Here is a 17,526-nt window from a genome sequence, read left to right on the forward strand (position 1 = left end):
TGGTATGCTAAGACTACAGCCCATCATGCTGACTCACACTGTCTCCTTGTTTCCTTGTGCTTGCTGTCTAATTTCCTGTATCCATCTGTTCTCTTTTTTTATACTTAGATTATGTGAGCTCTTTGGGGCAGGAACCATCTTTGTTCTGTTTGTTCAGTGCTTAACACAGTGGGGTCCTGGGCCATGACTTCATCTGTGCCTCCTAGGTACTCTGGTACCATAATGATAATTCAGATCTTTCTTTGCCAAAGCCAGACTATTCCACTTGATACTTCATATGTTGTTCAGTCAGGGTAGAATCTTCTGGAAAACTTGAGGCAAATTGGGCAAACTATTCTGGAGATGCTGAGGCTCAAAAAATGTGGGGGCTTTCACTTGTGAATATCCCACTAACTTTTTGGTTTGTCATACCTCCAAAAAAGGCTTGGCATAGGAGCTTCAGAACAGGTTTTGCGCACTCATTGAGGAGGGCAAGAGAATGTGGCAGGATGTATCTGAGTACCTGTTTAAGAAGTCACTCACTGTGGAACAGCTTCAGTGGTTCATAACTATCAATATTTTGCAATTTAACTAATATATAATCTCGTATAAAGTGATTATTCATTTTGTGGAAGCTAATCTTAGCATTACCTGTTTTTCTTGAATATTTGCAAAACAGTGTTTTAAAATATTTACCATAATATGGGTTATTACCCGGGAATACGTGCTTTCATAAATACAGACCTTGAAAAATTGTCTAATTTATCTAATGGTGAATGGGAAGGACTCACAACTTACTGTTTTTACCATTATTTTTACTATATTCTTTCAGTGTAACAGAGAATTATTGTAAATTGTAACAATTTAAATAAATGTAAATTGTAAAATTATTTCGGAAAAAGAGAAGCAGACAGTTCTCTTCTGTGTTCCTTATGGATAAAGGAGTGGTGTGCACAGCAGAGTCTGGCAAGGGTCAATTTTTTGCAAAAATTTCAATTTGTGGGTGTGTTGTCAATCCTGTAAATTACAAGTTGTTTGGGAGGGATGGTTGTGGTTTTTTTGTTTGTTTTTGTTTTTTTTGCATGGATGGCTATATACTGAACATTATCTTGTGCTACAGTAGGTTTAGACAATGGAAGCTTACTAATGGCAGGACATTTAAAATAACTAGTACACATATGCTTTCCTTCTTTGTGAATCTTTGTCCCGCCTTGTGTCATTTTCTTGAATGGCAGATAGTTACTATATTTTTAACCGCTTAACTGTTTTGTTTTTTGTTTTAACTTTTTGGATTTGTATATGCTCTCCTATCAGAGTCTGCAAAAGAATTAATACCCCACCGGAAAAAAACTATTCTGCTAGTGTGGTTTGATCCATCAAAGACTAAGCCCTGGTCTACACTAGGACTTTAGGTCGAATTTAGCAGCGTTAAATCAATGTAAACCTGCACCCATCCACACAATGAAGCCCTTTATTTCGACTTAAAGGGCTCTTAAAATCGATTTCCTTACTCCACCCCTGACAAGTGGATTAGCGCTTAAATCGACGTTGCCCGCTCGAATTTGGGTACTGTGGACACAATTCGATGGTATTGGCCTCCGGGAGCTATCCCAGAGTGCTCCATTATGACCGCTCTGGACAGCACTCTCAACTCAGATGCACTGGCCAGGTAGACAGGAAAAGAACCGCGAACTTTTGAATCTCATTTCCTGTTTGGCCAGCGTTGCAAGCTGCAGGTGACCATGCAGAGCTCATCAGCACAGGTGACCATGATGGAGTCCCAGAATCGCAAAAGAGCTCCAGCATGGACCGAACGGGAGGTACGGGATCTGATCGCTGTTTGGGGAGAGGAATCCGTGCTATCAGAACTCCGTTCCAGTTTTCAAAATGCCAAAACCTTTGTCAAAATCTCCCAGGGCATGAAGGACAGAGGCCATAACAGGGACCCGAAGCAGTGCCGCGTGAAACTGAAGGAGCTGAGGCAAGCCTACCAGAAAACCAGAGAGGCGAACAGCCGCTCTGGGTCAGAGCCCCAAACATGCCGCTTCTATGATGAACTGCATGCCATTTTAGGGGGTTCAGCCACCACTACCCCAGCCGTGTTGTTTGACTCCTTCAATGGAGATGGAGGCAATACGGAAGCAGGTTTTGGGGACGAAGAAGATGATGAGGAGGAGGAGATTGTAGATAGCTCACAGCAAGCAAGCGAGAAACCGGTTTTCCCGACAGCCAGGAACTGTTTCTCACCCTAGACCTGGAGCCAGTACCCCCCGTACCCACCCAAGGCTGCCTCCTGGACCCAGCAGGCGGAGAAGGGACCTCTGGTGAGTGTTCCTTTTAAAATACTATACATGGTTTAAAAGCAAGCATGTGAAAGGATTACTTTGCCCTGGCATTTGCGGTTCTCCTAGATGTAGTCCTAAAGCCTTTGCAAAAGGTTTCTGGGGAGGGCAGCCTTATTGCGTCCTTCATGGTAGGACACTTTACCACTCCAGGCCAGTAACACGTACTCGGGAATCATTGTAGAACAAAGCATTGCAGTGTATGTTTGCTGGCATTCAAACAACATCCGTTCTTTATCTCTCTGTGTTATTCTCAGGAGAGTGAGATATAATTCATGGTCACCTGGTTGAAATAGAGTGCTTTTCTTCAGGGGACACTCAGAGGAGCCCATTCCTGCTGGGCTGTTTGCCTGTGGCTAAACAGAAATGTTCCCCGCTGTTAGCCACGGGGAAGGTTGAGGGGGTAGTCACGCGGTGGGAGGAGGCAAAATACGACCTTGTAACGAAAGCACATGTGCTATGTATGTAATGTTAACAGCAAGGTTTACCCTGAAAGAGTGTAGCCACTGTTTTATAAAATGTGTCTTTTTAAATACCGCTGTCCCTTTTTTTTTTCTCCACCAGCTGCATGTGTTTCAATGATCACAGGATCTTCTCCTTCCCAGAGGCTAGTGAAGCTTAGAAAGAAAAAAAAAAACGCACTCGCGATGAAATGTTCTCCGAGCTCATGCTGTCCTCCCACACTGACAGAGCACAGACGAATGCGTGGAGGCAAATAATGTCAGAGTGCAGGAAAGCACAAAATGACCGGGAGGAGAGGTGGCGGGCTGAAGAGAGTAAGTGGCGGGCTGAAGACAGGGCTGAAGCTCAAACGTGGCGGCAGCGTGATGAGAGGAGGCAGGATTCAATGCTGAGGCTGCTGCAGGACCAAACCAGTATGCTCCAGTGTATGGTTGAGCTGCAGCAAAGGCAGCTGGAGCACAGACTGCCACTGCTGCCCCTCTGTAACCAACCGCCCTCCTCCCCAAGTTCCATAGCCTCCACACCCAGACGCCCAAGAACGCGGTGGGGGGGCCTCCGGCCAACCAGCCACTCCACCACAGAGGATTGCCCAAAAAAAAGAAGGCTGTCATTCAATAAATTTTAAAGTTGTAAACTTTTAAAGTGCTGTGCTTAAAGTGCTGTGTGGCATTTTCCTTCCCTCCTCCACCACCCCTCCTGGGCTACCTTGGTAGTCATCCCCCTATTTGTGTGATGAATGAATAAAGAATGCATGAATGTGAAGCAACAATGACTTTATTGCCTCTGCAAGTGGTGATTGAAGGGAGGAGGGGAGGGTGGTTAGCTTACAGGGAAGTAGAGTGAACCAAGGGGTGGGGGGTTTCATCAAGGAGAAACAAACAGAACTTTCACACCGTAGCCTGGTCAGTCATGAAACTGGTTTTCAAAGCTTCTCTGATGCGTACCGCGCCCTCCTGTGCTCTTCTAACCGCCCTGGTGTCTGGCTGCACGTAACCAGCAGCCAGGCGATTTGCCTCAACCTCCCACCCCGCCATAAACGTCTCCCCCTTACTCTCACAGATATTGTGGAGCACACAGCAAGCAGTAATAACAGTGGGAATATTGGTGTCGCTGAGGTCTAAGCGAGTCAGTAAACTGCGCCAGCGCGCCTTTAAACGTCCAAATGCACATTCTACCACCATTCTGCACTTGCTCAGCCTGTAGTTGAACAGCTCCTGACTACTGTCCAGGCTGCCTGTGTACGGCTTCATGAGCCATGGCATTAAGGGGTAGGCTGGGTCCCCAAGGATATATATAGGCATTTCAACATCCCCAACAGTTATTTTCTGCTCTGGGAATAAAGTCCCTTCCTGCAGCTTTTGAAACAGACCAGAGTTCCTGAAGATGCGAGCATCATGCACCTTTCCCGGCCATCCCACGTTGATGTTGGTGAAACGTCCCTTGTGATCCACCAGAGCTTGCAGCACTATCGAAAAGTACCCCTTGCGGTTTATGTACTCGGCGGCTTGGTGCTCCGGTACCAAGATAGGGATATGGGTTCCGTCTATAGCCCCACCACAGTTAGGGAATCCCATTGCAGCAAAGCCATCCACTATGACCTGCACATTTCCCAGGGTCACTACCCTTGATATCAGCAGATCTTTGATTGCTTGGGCTACTTGCATCACAGCAGCCCCCACAGTAGATTTGCCCACTCCAAATTGATTCCCAACTGACCGGTAGCTGTCTGGCGTTGCAAGCTTCCACAGGGCTATCGCCACTCGCTTCTCAGCTGTGAGGGCTGCTCTCATCTTGGTATTCATGCGCTTCAGGGCAGGGGAAAGCAAGTCACAAAGTTCCATGGAAGTGCCATTACGCATGCGAAAGTTTCGCAGCCACTGGGAATCGTCCCAGACCTGCAACACTATGCGGTCCCACCAGTCTGTGCTTGTTTCCCGAGCCCAGAATCGGCGTTCCACAGCATGAACCTGCCCCATTAGCACTATAATGCATGCATTGGCAGGGCCCATGCTTTCAGAGAAATCTGTGTCCATGTCCTGATCACTCACGTGACCGCGCTGACGTCGCCTCCTCGCCCGGTATCGCTTTGCCAGGTTCTGGTGCTGCATATACTGCTGGATAATGCGTGTGGTGTTTAATGTGCTCCTAATTGCCAAAGTGAGCTGAGCGGCCTCCATGCTTGCCTTGGTATGGCGTCTGCACAGAAAAAAGGCGCGGAATGATTGTCTGCCGTTGCTCTGACGGAGGGAGGGGCGACTGACGACACGGCTTACAGGGTTGGCTTCAGGGAGCTAAAATCAACAAAGGGGGTGCCTGTACATCAAGGAGTATTTCAGGCAGGACTGCACGGAGGGTTCCAATAAGAAATGGTGCACCTAAGTTATCGTTCTTATTGGAACAAGGAGGTTAGCCTGGCCTCTGATTGATACATGGCTAGATTTACCTCGCTGCACCTTCTCTGTGAGTGACTGCAGTGTGATCTAGAGGAATGAGTCCCCTAGACAGGGGAGGAGGCAAATGAGTACAAAACAAATCTGGTCTATTTCTTGTTCTGACCCACTCCATCTATCTTTTACATCTTTGGCTGGCAGCAGACGGTGCAGAAGGACTGCATGCCATCCACATCTCATGGCTACTCGGCAGAAGATGGTACAGTACGACTGCTAGCCATCTTCATCTCTTGCCTGCCTGGCAGAAGATGGTACAATACGACTGCTAGCAATCCTCATCTCTTGCCTGCCTGGCAGAAGATGGTACAGTACGACTGCTAGCAATCCGTATCGCCTGCCCGCTCACCATAAGATGGTTCAATAGGACTGACTGCAGGACTAAAGAGAATGACCTGGTCAGGTCACTCCAAATTTAGTCCCTGCGCCCATGTCTGCCCAGGCGCTCCCAGCCGACGTGGCCAGGAGCACCTCGGGCATGACGAGGACGACTACCAATCGTATTGCACCGTCTGCTGCCAGAAGGCAATGGGTTGCTGCTACTGTGCAGCAAAGCCGTACCGCGTCTGCCAGCACCCAGGAGACATAGGGTGACGGTTACCTGAGCGGGCTCCATGCTTGCAGTGGTATGGCGTCTGCACAGGTAACTCAGGAAAAAAGGCACGAAATGATTGTCTGCCATTGCTTTCACGGAGGGAGGGAGGGAACGGGGGCCTGACGATATGCACCCAGAACCACCCGCGACAATGTTTTAGCCCCATCAGGCATTGAGATCTCAACCCAGAATTCCAATGGGCAGCGGAGACTGCGGGAACTGTGGGATAGCTACCCACAGTGCAACGCTCCGGAAGTCGACTCTAGCCTCGGTACTGTGGAAGCGCTCCGCCGAGTTAATGCACTTAATGCACTTAGAGCATTTTCTGTGGGGGGACACACACTCGAATATATAAAATCGATTTCTAAAAAACCGACTTCTATAAATTTGATCTTATTCCGTAGTGTAGACATACCCTAAGTGTATCTAAAGGTGTCTTAGAGGACTCCTTTGTATATTGAAACTGAAATAAATGTTCTTAAACAAATTTTGTTTTTTCTGTCTCATATGAATGCAGCTTGTTCTTAAGGGCTGATCTTTGGCATTTAAAAAAAAAACACCACATTTAGTTTAAGGAAGAACAAAGACTCCAGAATTTGGCAAACAGGTGATCACAAATCCAAGCTGTACAAAGCAACTGATAGTGTTTCATTTAAGAGACTGGTATTTCAGAAACAAAGTATATCTAAGTTTAACAGCCAATAGTTTTGAGCTTCTTAATAGTTTTTACACCAGTTCATCTCCACTTATAACTGCACACTGCCTAATCCTACAAAGGCATTTGGGAATTAAGTGCTGGACACCCTCTGCAGGCTTGGGCCCTCCAAACCTCTTAGTGTAGATTTTTTGTTATAATTACTAACTCAGCCCTGAGGGTCCATATTGCTTTTATTCAGTGGCTTTTATTAGTGTAATAGAAGTCATTTGGTGTCCTGAAAGGCTTCGGCTTTTTCATATTTGAAGATTTTTGATAAATCCACTCTTTTGTAAAGAAAACTTTCTACCACCATGTGGACACAACCTAGCACAGTGATTCTCGAACTCTGCGTCGAGACCCCAGAGTGAGTCCCAGTTCTGTTTTAATGTCGCCAGGGCTGGCATTAGACTTGCTGGGGTCTGGGGCTGAAGCTGAAGCCAAAGGGCTTCAGTCCTGCGTGGTGGAGTTCAGGTTACAGGCCTCCTGCCTGGGGCTGAAGCCCTTGGGTTTTAGCCCTCTCCCCTGGGGCAGCGGGGCTTGGGCGGGCTTAAGGTTCGGTCCCTCCTCCTGGGATCGTGTAGTAATTTTTGTTGTCAGAAGGGGGTCTCAGTGCAATGAAGTTTGAGAACCCTTGAACCGGAGCCTGAGAAGGAGCCAGAATTTACCAATGTACATTGCCAAAGAGCCACAGTAATTCGTCAGCAGCCCCCCCCCCCCCCGATCAGCTCACCTACCCTGTTCCGAGCACCTCCCAACCACTGTCAGCCCCACCGATCAATGGAAGGGGGTGGAGTGAGGGCAGGGCCTGTGGCAGAGTTTGCATAGTGAGCACCCCCAGCATACTGGAAAGTTGGCACCTATACAAGGAGCTGCATATTAACTTCTGAAGAGCTTCTTATGGCTCCAGAGCTACAGGTTGGCCACCCTTGACCTAGCAGATTATCACTGATAGCTTTGATTTGTTACCAATATTTTAAACTGAGCACAGAACAGTATAAAATATATTTATGGTGATTGTCAAGTTACCCCATCATGGTTTAAACCTACCAATAGTATAAGATTATGTGCAGAAGAAAGGAATCCTTTTAGCCACAGTTCAGTTAATGGTGATAATTGGAATTGGTGGCTGAAAAACTCAATATGTCACCTTGAAAGTAAGTAGTGGACTGTTTCCCTTCCCTCTTCCCCTGCTATCCAGGATGCATGGTGGTAGCAAACGGTGTAGTGTTGGGGTCCTCGTTCCTTGGTCTTCCTACCACAACTTCTTCAGTCATGGAGGGCACCCTTCTTCTTGAGAAGCTTATGGTGGTTTTGTTTTGAGAGCATTGGTTTATTACCTCTTCAAAGGTTTTCCACTTCACAAAGCTCAGAATATCAATTGGTATTGCTGTATTGCATGAGTCAAGTATTTTCATTTTGCATTTTTGAATTATTTTAATACTCAGTTTCAAAAAAGTCTTCAGAACCACAATCTTTGCCAAATCTCATTTTTCTACATAATTCATTGCAGCTCTGCTACATAAATGGAGGCCTTTCCAGATGATTTAGATTTCATGTGCCACATACTAAAAATAGCTTTGAATATAATCATGCATTCAGTGTGCAGATAGTGTTTGACTTCCTGTAAGAGACAATAACAGCAAAAAAATGAATTGCTTTGTAAACTAGGAGTGGCTGTTTAATTTGGTGTTTTCTGTACTTGTTGTTTAAGCTTTTTTGCAGAATGTATCTCCAAAGGGTGTGGCTAAATAGCATTTGCTTGCAGTTATAGATGGTAACTCTTTTAGTAGGCTTGTAGTGAATACAAGTTTTGCTGTAAGTTACAGTGAACTGTCTGATGTAAGGCACAGAAAGAAATCATGTGGGGCTTTTTGGCCTGAACTGCCAGAACAGCCCTTTTAATCTTGATGCTTCTGTCAGTGCACACTTAAAAATACTACGAAGTTTGTTTGCTTTGAGTGCTACTTCTGTGTTCAGCTCTTAACTTCTAGATTTCTTTTTTTTTTTTATGTTGTGTTTAAACCTTCAGTACCTGAATTGAATGTGTAGCTTTTCTGAGCCTGAAACCACTTTTCAGAAACAAAGTTTTTGTTCAGCAAGGCCCCTAAAATATCAAATTAGAAATCACTTGTTTGAGTAGTTGTGCATCTAATTTTCTTTAAATTTTATGCACGTGTACTTTAGATTTGTGATCTCAACGGTATTTTTTTTACTGTTTCTAGATTTGAGTGTCAACGGTCACATTAATTCTCCTTTTTTACCATTAAGATTATGATTATTTTCATGTTTCCAGTGGCTCTCCCTGTAAATACAAAACATAGAGCTCAATATCTTCATGTTGTCCAAGTTATCCATAAATATAATTTCAGAGTTCACTTCAAGTTGTTGGATTGTTCCGTGGCATGGAAGCTTATTTGATATTGCATGATTTTAATCCCCCAAAACAGCATAGTGCACTGTTTGGTGGTGATAGCACTACTTGCTTTAGAGATGAGAAACACCACTGCTTTAAAAATCTGGGGAACAATATCACTTTCCTTTAATAAAACATTAGCTAATGTACAGAATTTCATGTAATACTTTTCCTTACATACTTTATATTACCATGGTTCCTTACATGCTCAGAGGAGTACCATGATAATATAATGCAGTGGGGCGCAACTGTGGGGCGCATCCCCCTAGGGGGGCACAGAGGTTTGGGGGGAGGTGCAGTGGGGCCCGGGCCAACCCCCACAGGGGGTGGGGAGGGAGCACCACCCAGCCCTGCTCCGCTCTGGCCCTGCTCCCCACCATGACTCCACTCCTGGCTGCAACCCCAGCTGGGGCTCCTAGCCCTGCTCACGTCCATGGCTCTTGAGGGGGCCCAGACAGATTCCATTATAGGTGGGGGAGGGGCAACATAAAGAGTTTGGGGACCACTGATATAATGGATGGATTATTATTATTATACTTCAGTCAGTGGTGAGACCTTGTTATATATGCCAACTTTTTTAAGAGAACAGCCACAAAACCTTATACTGTAACTTGTTTTTGCAAAGTGCTACATTAGCAGGGTTATTAAGTGCTTCTATTTGATAGCTTGATACAGAAATAAAATTAAGTAAATCTGGGTTTACAAACTTTCATATTCATTTCTAAGAGGTTTGATGCTTAGAAAAGTTGAATTTTAAGTTGAGACATCCTAAAGGATCCTAATTTTCAGAGGATAAGTGCTGAGCACTTTCTGAAAATCAAACTTCCACAGTCTGTCTAGGTGAGTGCCTAAAAATTGAAGCACCGAGAATCACTAAACACTCCTGAAAATGTTGGCTCTTATATTTAAATTGCAGATGTGCTTTGGATTCAAAAGCTGAAAGCTAGTAATAGCCAAATTCCAAAATCTTATTTTTTATTTGGCTCAAGAGAAATTATACAATTTCTTGAAGCTCAGATTCTGTTCTCAATTCATGCGTCACCTTAAAAAGGTTGTTGAGAAGATGTCCCAGCTGCTCATAAACATATAATTATCTGAAACTCTTTCACTTTAATACAAATTTTAAGACTGTGTTCCCGTCTCTCACCTTACAAAGATCTTTTTTCATAGTTATAAAGGAATTCCAGGAGTATGTGGAACCGGAAGAAGGTTACCAAGGATCACCACAGAGAAGAGGTCCTTCATCAGCTGGCCAAGAAGATGAAAATGTTACTTTGCCACTTGGAGAGAATGTTCTGACTCACAATCTTGGGATCCCTGTGCTTGTGGTTTGTACAAAGGTGAGCTTGAACTTGAGTTTACTAGAAAGGTTAGTTACTTTTCCTTTTGGAAGATATGTTTGATGCAGATGTTTGCAAGCTGAAAGTGAAAGTTCTGGATTTAGAGAAGAAAAACTTTTTTTTTTTAACTTTTGGTGTATAAACTAGACTTAAAATTAAAAATCTAAAACACTTTTTTCTTTTTACCATAGAAGGATTGAAAAAGATCAGTCTAGTCTTTGCAGTTTGGCTGAAGGACATAATTAGAGGTCTAAAATGTGGACTTCCTCCATCCTTAATTGAAAAAGGAAAAATGTTATGTTTATAAAAAAATATATATATATTTTCCAAGTGTTTTGAGGCATTTGAAATAAATGCTTCCTTTTTCCATCAGATTTCACTTGCATAGTATCTCAATCTTTCCTTAAATTGTCTGTGGATGGTAGATGAGATCTGAATTTCTAATGTAAAAAAGAGTCAATTGAGAAGGCTACTTTCAAGATATCTTTGTACATCATACAGTCACATGAGTTACCTGAGTTACCACATAAGAAGGTGTTTAGCAACTAATGACTTAATGAAAATAGCATTTCAAAAATACACATTTATGGCATCAACTCAATTTCTAGTTATAAAGAATGGATATTTGTTGCGGCTTTAACTTTTAATGAAGGCACTTTTTGTCTTTTGGTAGCTTGTGAGCATTTTACCCATTGGTTAATTAGTGTGGTCTCCCCAGCAAAAAGTGTGAATTGAATGCTGATACAAGGGAAGATGTGTACAGTAGAACCTCAGAGTTACGAACACCAGAGTTACAAACTGACTGGTCAACCACGCACCACATTTGGAACCGGAAGTACGCAATCAGGCAGCCCTGAGACCAAAAAAATAAATAAATAAAATCCATACACACAAATACAGTACAATACTGGGCTAAACATAAACTCCTAGAAAGTAAAGGGAAAGTTTAAAAAAAAAAAAAAAATTAGACAAGGTAAGGAAGCGGTTTCTGTGCTTGTTTCATTTAAATTGAGAGGGCTAAAAGCAGCATTTTTCTTCTGCATAGTAAAGTTTCAAACTTTATTAAGTAAATGTTCAGTTGTAAACTTTTGAAAGAACAACCATAACGTTTTGTTCAGTTACAAACATGTCAGAGTGGCTCCATTCCCATGGTGTTCATAACTCTGAGATTCTACTGTATATTTCTACTTGAAGAAAATGCAGGTTATATGCAAGGAAGTGTTAAGCGGCTTTGCTTTTTTTTTTTTTTCCTCCAGTGTGATGCAGTGAGTGTACTAGAGAAGGAACATGACTACAGAGAAGAACACTTTGACTTCATTCAGTCACACATTCGTAGATTCTGCTTACAGTGTATCCTTTCCTAATCTGAGGATAGTGGCAGAATAAAATCTGGAAGATAGGAAATGTATTTTATTATAGTGTAATGAGGAAAATAAAATAACCTAAGGAGAAACTACTTCTCAAAATAACTTCTGGTATTTAGTAACTTAATATATAGTATTTGGAGTGTAGTTATGAAAATATATTAAGAGATTTGTCAAGTTTTTTTGGTTTTTTTTCCCTGAAGCCATACAGTTGATCTAGACATTCCTTGGCAAGGGACTTCAGTTTTGAGATGTATCACACTGCTCTTTCTCCCGGAACGTGGATTTCCATACTAAACTTGCATCCTATGACTTTATATATAAACAAACAGCTTTCTGGTGTCTATATTGTCAACATTTTAAAAGCTGAATCTGTTCCCTAAGTGACATGATTCTCATCCTCTTTTTTCCCTCCCTCCCAAAGGTGCTGAACACCTACAGTTTCCATTGAGCTAGTAGCAGCCTACTCTGAAAATTTTGGCTATTTCTCAATAGCAGACTTCAAATATTATTTCAGTTGAATTTAATGTTTAAGTACTGCACTTTATAGTTTTCCTTAAATGAAGTAATTAGATGGAGCTGCCTTGATTTATACATCAGTTAAGGAAGAAAAGAACCTTGACTTGTTGTATAAGTACATTGTACATAAAACATATGGTTTTCACTTTACCACACCTGCCTTAGTGGTAGAAAAGGATGCAGTTTTTATGTAAGTTGATGTAAGAAATATATTTGTCAAACTTTTTGTTTCTGTCTGACGCCCTTATCATTGAAATGTTGTATTTCCTTATGAACACAAGTGAAACTTGTACACCCCAAGCTTTAGTGCATTTAATTCTTCAACAGAAAATAAAATCGCAATTTGGATGTGAAATATTCTGTTCTAATGTGTGGAATTTAAATTTGTTAAAGTAGAATGAAAAATTCTTCCCACATAAACAATTCATCATTAGATCCATAATAGCTCTTCTTTCCCCCCCCCCCCCCCCTTGTCTCATTCTGTGAAATACTTCAATATCTGGTTAGAAGTCTGCCTACCAAAACTGTATTTCACAAAAAAGGAATAATTTGCATCATTTACTTGTACTATTTTTCATAGTAAACAGGGCTAAAGATAATTAATTGAAAGGGTTGTTTAATTTTAGGAGCAAAATGAAGTAAATTTGTAAAGAATCTGATATCTAATAGTCACATTAGCATGCTGGAAGGAAGTTGGAAACACTATTTAGACTGGTTCTCCAGCAGGTACTGTCTTGGTTTTAAGAAAAAAAAAAATTGTACTTACGTTGTTTTAGTGCTCAGTCCCTAGGTTTATTATAGTCTAACACTCTTGTGTTCAACATTAGCTTAAAAAAGCATAGTGGCTATTTACCCAGAATGATTATGCCATCTCAACATCTTGGTAAGCATAGCCTGTGTTTTCAGAGTGAGGACTGTGCAATGACCTCTTAATGACATAAAACTGTTACAGAGGAAATACAGAAGTATGGTAATAAGATTACTTGCTTAAATGTGCATGCGCTGTGCCAATAATCTTTTGAGGCTAAAAAAGCAAACCTTGCCCTAAAACTTTTTTTTCCTGTAGACCTGCTGGTTGGGACAATGAAAAGAAAATTGCTATTTTACATGAAAACTTCACAACGGTGAAACCAGAAGATGCATATGAAGACTTCATTGTAAAACCTCCAGTAAGAAAGGTATAAAAGAGTTAATTTTTGAAATTCAGTGTAAAGAAACTACAAATCACTTCACCATAATTGGATGGCTGATATTGACTATTAATAATATAGAACTTCAGCTCGTACAGTAATATGCTTTTCTTCTAAATGCTAAACCACTTTTGAAGTACTGGCATACATTCTCCAGTGGTCTAGGGCAGGGGTTCTCAATAGGGCTGTCAATCGCAGTTAAGTCATGCAATTAACTAAAAAAATTAATTGCGATTAATTGCACTGTTAAACAGTAGAATACCAATTGAAATGTATTAAATATTTTTGGATGTTTTTCACATTTTCAAATATATTGATTTCTATTACAACAACAGATTACAAAGTGTACAGTGCTGACTTTATATTATTTTCTATTACAAATATTTTCACTGTAAAAATGATAAAAGAAATAGTATTTTTCAATTCACCTCATACATGTACTGTACTGCAATTTCTTTATCATGAAGGTCCAACTTACAAATGTAGTTTTTTGTCACATAACTGCGCTCAAAAACAAAACAATGTAAAACTTTAGAGCCTACAAGTCCACTCAGTCCTACTTCTTGTTCAGCCAAACACTAAGAGAAACAAGTTTTTTTTACATTTACGGGAAATGCTGCTGCCCAATTCTTAATTACAATGTAACCTGAAAGTGAGAACAGGTATTCACATGGCACTGTTGTAGCTGGCATCGCAAAATATTTACGTGCCAGATGCACTAAAGATTCAAATGCCTCTTCGTGCTTCGGCCATCATTCCAGAGGACATGCTTCCATGCTGATCATGCTTGTTAAAAAAAAAATGCGTTTAATTAAATTTTGACTGAACTTCTTGGGGGAGAATTGTATGTCTCCTGCTCTGTTTTACCCGCATTCTGCCATATATTTCATGTTATAGCAGTCTCTGTTGATGACCCAGCATGTATTGTTCATTTTGAGAACACTTTCACTGCAAAATTTGCCAAAATACAAAGAAGATACCAATGTGAACAGCACTCAACCCAAGGTTTAAGTATCTGAAGTGCCTTTCAGAATCTGAGAGGGATGAGGTGTGGAGCATGCTTTCAGAAGTCTTAAAAGCACAACATTTCGATGCAGAAACTACAGAACCCAAACCAGCAAAAAAGAAAATCAGCCTTTTGCTGATGGCATCTGGCTCATGATGATGAAAATGAACATGTGTCAGTCCGCTCTGCTTTGGATCGTTATCGAGCAGAACCTGTCATCAGCATTGACACGTCCTCTGGAATGGTGGTTGAAGCATAAAGGGACATATGAATCTTTAGCGCATCTGGCATGTAAATATCTTTCGACGCAGTCTACAACAGTGCCATGCAAGCACCTGTTCTCACTTTCAGGTGATATTGTAAACAAGAAGCAGGCAGCATTATCTTTTGCAAATGTAAACAAACTTGGTTGTCTGTGCGATTGGCTGAATAAGAAGTAGGACTGAGTGGACTTGTAGGCTCTAAAGTTTTACATTGTTTTGTTTCTGAATGCAGGGGTTTTTTTTTTTTTTTTTACATAATTCTACATTTGTAAGTCCAACTTTCATGATAAAGACATTACATTACAGTACTTGTATTAGGTGAATTAAAAAATACTATTTCTTTTGTTTTTTGTCTTTTGTTGTTTGTGCAAATATTTGTAATAAAAAATAAATATAAAGTGAGCACTGTTCACTTTGTATTCTGTGTTGTAATTGAAATCAGTATATTTGAAAATGTAGAAAACATCCAAAAATATTTAACTAAATAGTATTCTATTATTGTTCAACAGCGCAATTAATCGCGGTTAATTTTTTTAATTGCTTGACAGCCTAGTTCTCAACCTTTTTCTTGTTGAGTCATCTCCTTCCTCCTCATGCTATAAAAACTCCACGTCCCAGCTGTGGCACAACAACTGTTTTTCTGCATATGAAAGCCAGGGCCGGCATTAGGGGGTAGCAAGCAGGCAGTTGCCCAGTACCTCATACCATGGGGGACACTGCAAAGCTAAATTGTTAAGGCTTCAGCTTTAGCCCTGGTTGGTAGGTTTGGGGCCCTGGGCTGCAGTTCCGCCTGGTGGGGTTTTAGCTTTCTGCCCTGAGCCCTCGCAAGTCTAATGCTGGCCCTGCTTGGCAGACCCCCTGAAACCTGCTCACGGCTCCCTAGGGGGCCCAGACCTCTGGCTGAGAACCACTGGTCTAGGTATTTTTCGTTCGTGTCAGAATGTTACTTTTTAACACTAACGGTTGCTAAATCGCAGCCCCCAAAATACTAATTTTACCTAAAATTCTAACTTCAGATCACATGCACATGCAAAAATCACATTGAGTCCATAATTTCAGTTCTACAGAAGGGCCCCTATGTATTCTCTTACTTGTTTTAGTTTATCACCAAAATATATTCTGTACTACAAAATTCTATTTGTAGAGTAGATGTGGAGCACAATCTAGGAGTACAAATAAATATTCTGTAGACTGCTAATTGTCTGGACAGTGGTCAAGTAACTTATTACAGATAGAGGAAGAATGCATTCTTTTCTAATGGGGCTGGAGTAGGGTAAGTAATATGTAAAACCCTTAAATGCTATTTCAGGCCATATTTGACAACTCTCCAGGGGTTTTTACCTCCTGTCTTGAGTGTTTGCAGTCCCATCTAAAACCCTGGTAAATTGGGAAAGAAAGGAAGAGTGGGGTCATTTGAAGACATTTGCAGGGAGGGAGGAGGAGAGGGGAATGGGCCTATTGTTCTCCCTTAAAGATGCTAAAGTTATAGCACACCACTGGCAACTCTTTTTTTAGGCGGGGGAATCTATTGCTCTGTTGTTGGAGGGATGGGAGAGGCAGCCCTCCAAAGTTCAGGCAACCATCCTCTTTGAACATCAAACCTTTGCCGGCTTTAGTACATTTTAATATGAATATTATTTATCAAATATGTATACAGCCCACTGCCAGATCCTCACCCAGGGAATTGTCCTCAGAAAATGTTTTTTTGCAACTTTTCCAGGCCAGTCATTCTAAACCCAAAGCTTTTACTGGAAATAGTTTCTTTGCTGCTTAAAGTGGTAGAGATATCTATTAAAAATATAAAAGCAGCACGTCTTTATTGTGGTCTAATGTACTGGGCAAGTGACTGTTCAGTTCTGATGGGTTCAACTGCCCATCAGAACTTTGTGAAATGCATCTGCACCATAGGTGCAGGTGTGGATGCCCAGCAGTGAAGCTGCTAATTGGCTACACTGTTTAGGTATATGCATGAAATAGTTTGCTTCAGATATTAAAAAGCTGATGGTATTTGATGGAATATCAAATATTTGCATGTAAATACAGCACTGAACTAGTTCTATACACTCCTTTCTTGAAAGAAAACAGTTAAAATATTTCTACAGCTGGGCCTATTTAACCAGCAAAAGCATGGATTAGGGATGTATATAAATGTTTGTTCTTGAAGTTTACACAGGATCAATATCAAATCCTGTCACTGTTATTTTACACTTGTTAACTATTAAAAAAAATTCCAGACAGAAGGACATAGCAAACTTACTGCCCAGTTAGAAGTAATTCTGCACCTGAAATAAGCCACAAGTCATAGAATGAATGTAAAAGATTGAATGGATGTAAGAAGTTGAAATGGGTTGAAGTTAGGCTTTTGTTTTTATATGCTGCTGTAATTGTTTGTAGTTTGGGTGACCACATTCTGTTTGTAAAGAGAAATGCATTGTTCAACAGTTAGTCCATGAGAAAGAGTTGGCAGCAGAAGATGAGCAAGTGTTTCTTATGAAGCAGCAGGTAAGAACATGAAAATGAAACTTGCTTCACTTTGAACTTTTTAGTGTTATATGAAGTTTAGGGCAAAGAACATTGTTTTTAATATTTCATTTTTTGAGCGGGTATCCATTATTCTATTTTGCAGATTAAAATGGAATCATAAAACTTTGAGTGCATAAGAAATGTCCATTTTTATTTTACTTCCATGCATATGAATAGAAAGTATGGCTAAGATTTTCAGACTTGGAATACCTGTTAGTTGAGAAGCCAGGAGAAGCTGGGGATACTCAGCACTCTTGAAAAATAAGGGTCACTTTTTGGTGCTGAAGTATGGATATGGTTGTCTAATTTTGGGCACTCGAATTGGAAAAAGTGTGCCTGTGTCTTCTAAAATGGAATCCTAAGACCTTTTTGGATGTTTGCCATAA

General features: G+C 41.3%; 1 protein-coding gene across 3 annotated transcripts in view; it reads left to right on the forward strand.

The window, feature by feature from the left end:
- Positions 1–17,526, forward strand: part of DYNC1LI2 (dynein cytoplasmic 1 light intermediate chain 2) — a 54,634-nt gene that overhangs the window by 25,878 nt on the left and 11,230 nt on the right. For 2 of the 3 annotated variants that reach the window (XM_073307950.2, XM_073307952.2), the window contains exons 5-9: positions 10,106–10,275; positions 11,532–11,625; positions 12,213–12,348; positions 13,225–13,336; positions 17,060–17,119. In XM_073307950.2, coding sequence (XP_073164051.1) covers positions 10,106–10,275; positions 11,532–11,625; positions 12,213–12,348; positions 13,225–13,336; positions 17,060–17,119 — 572 coding nt within the window. The remainder of the gene's footprint in view (positions 1–10,105; positions 10,276–11,531; positions 11,626–12,212; positions 12,349–13,224; positions 13,337–17,059; positions 17,120–17,526) is intronic. The other variant, XM_073307951.2, reaches the window with a different exon arrangement.

Source organism: Lepidochelys kempii, chromosome 12, assembly GCF_965140285.1.
Source record: "Lepidochelys kempii isolate rLepKem1 chromosome 12, rLepKem1.hap1, whole genome shotgun sequence".
NCBI lineage: Eukaryota > Metazoa > Chordata > Testudines > Cheloniidae > Lepidochelys > Lepidochelys kempii.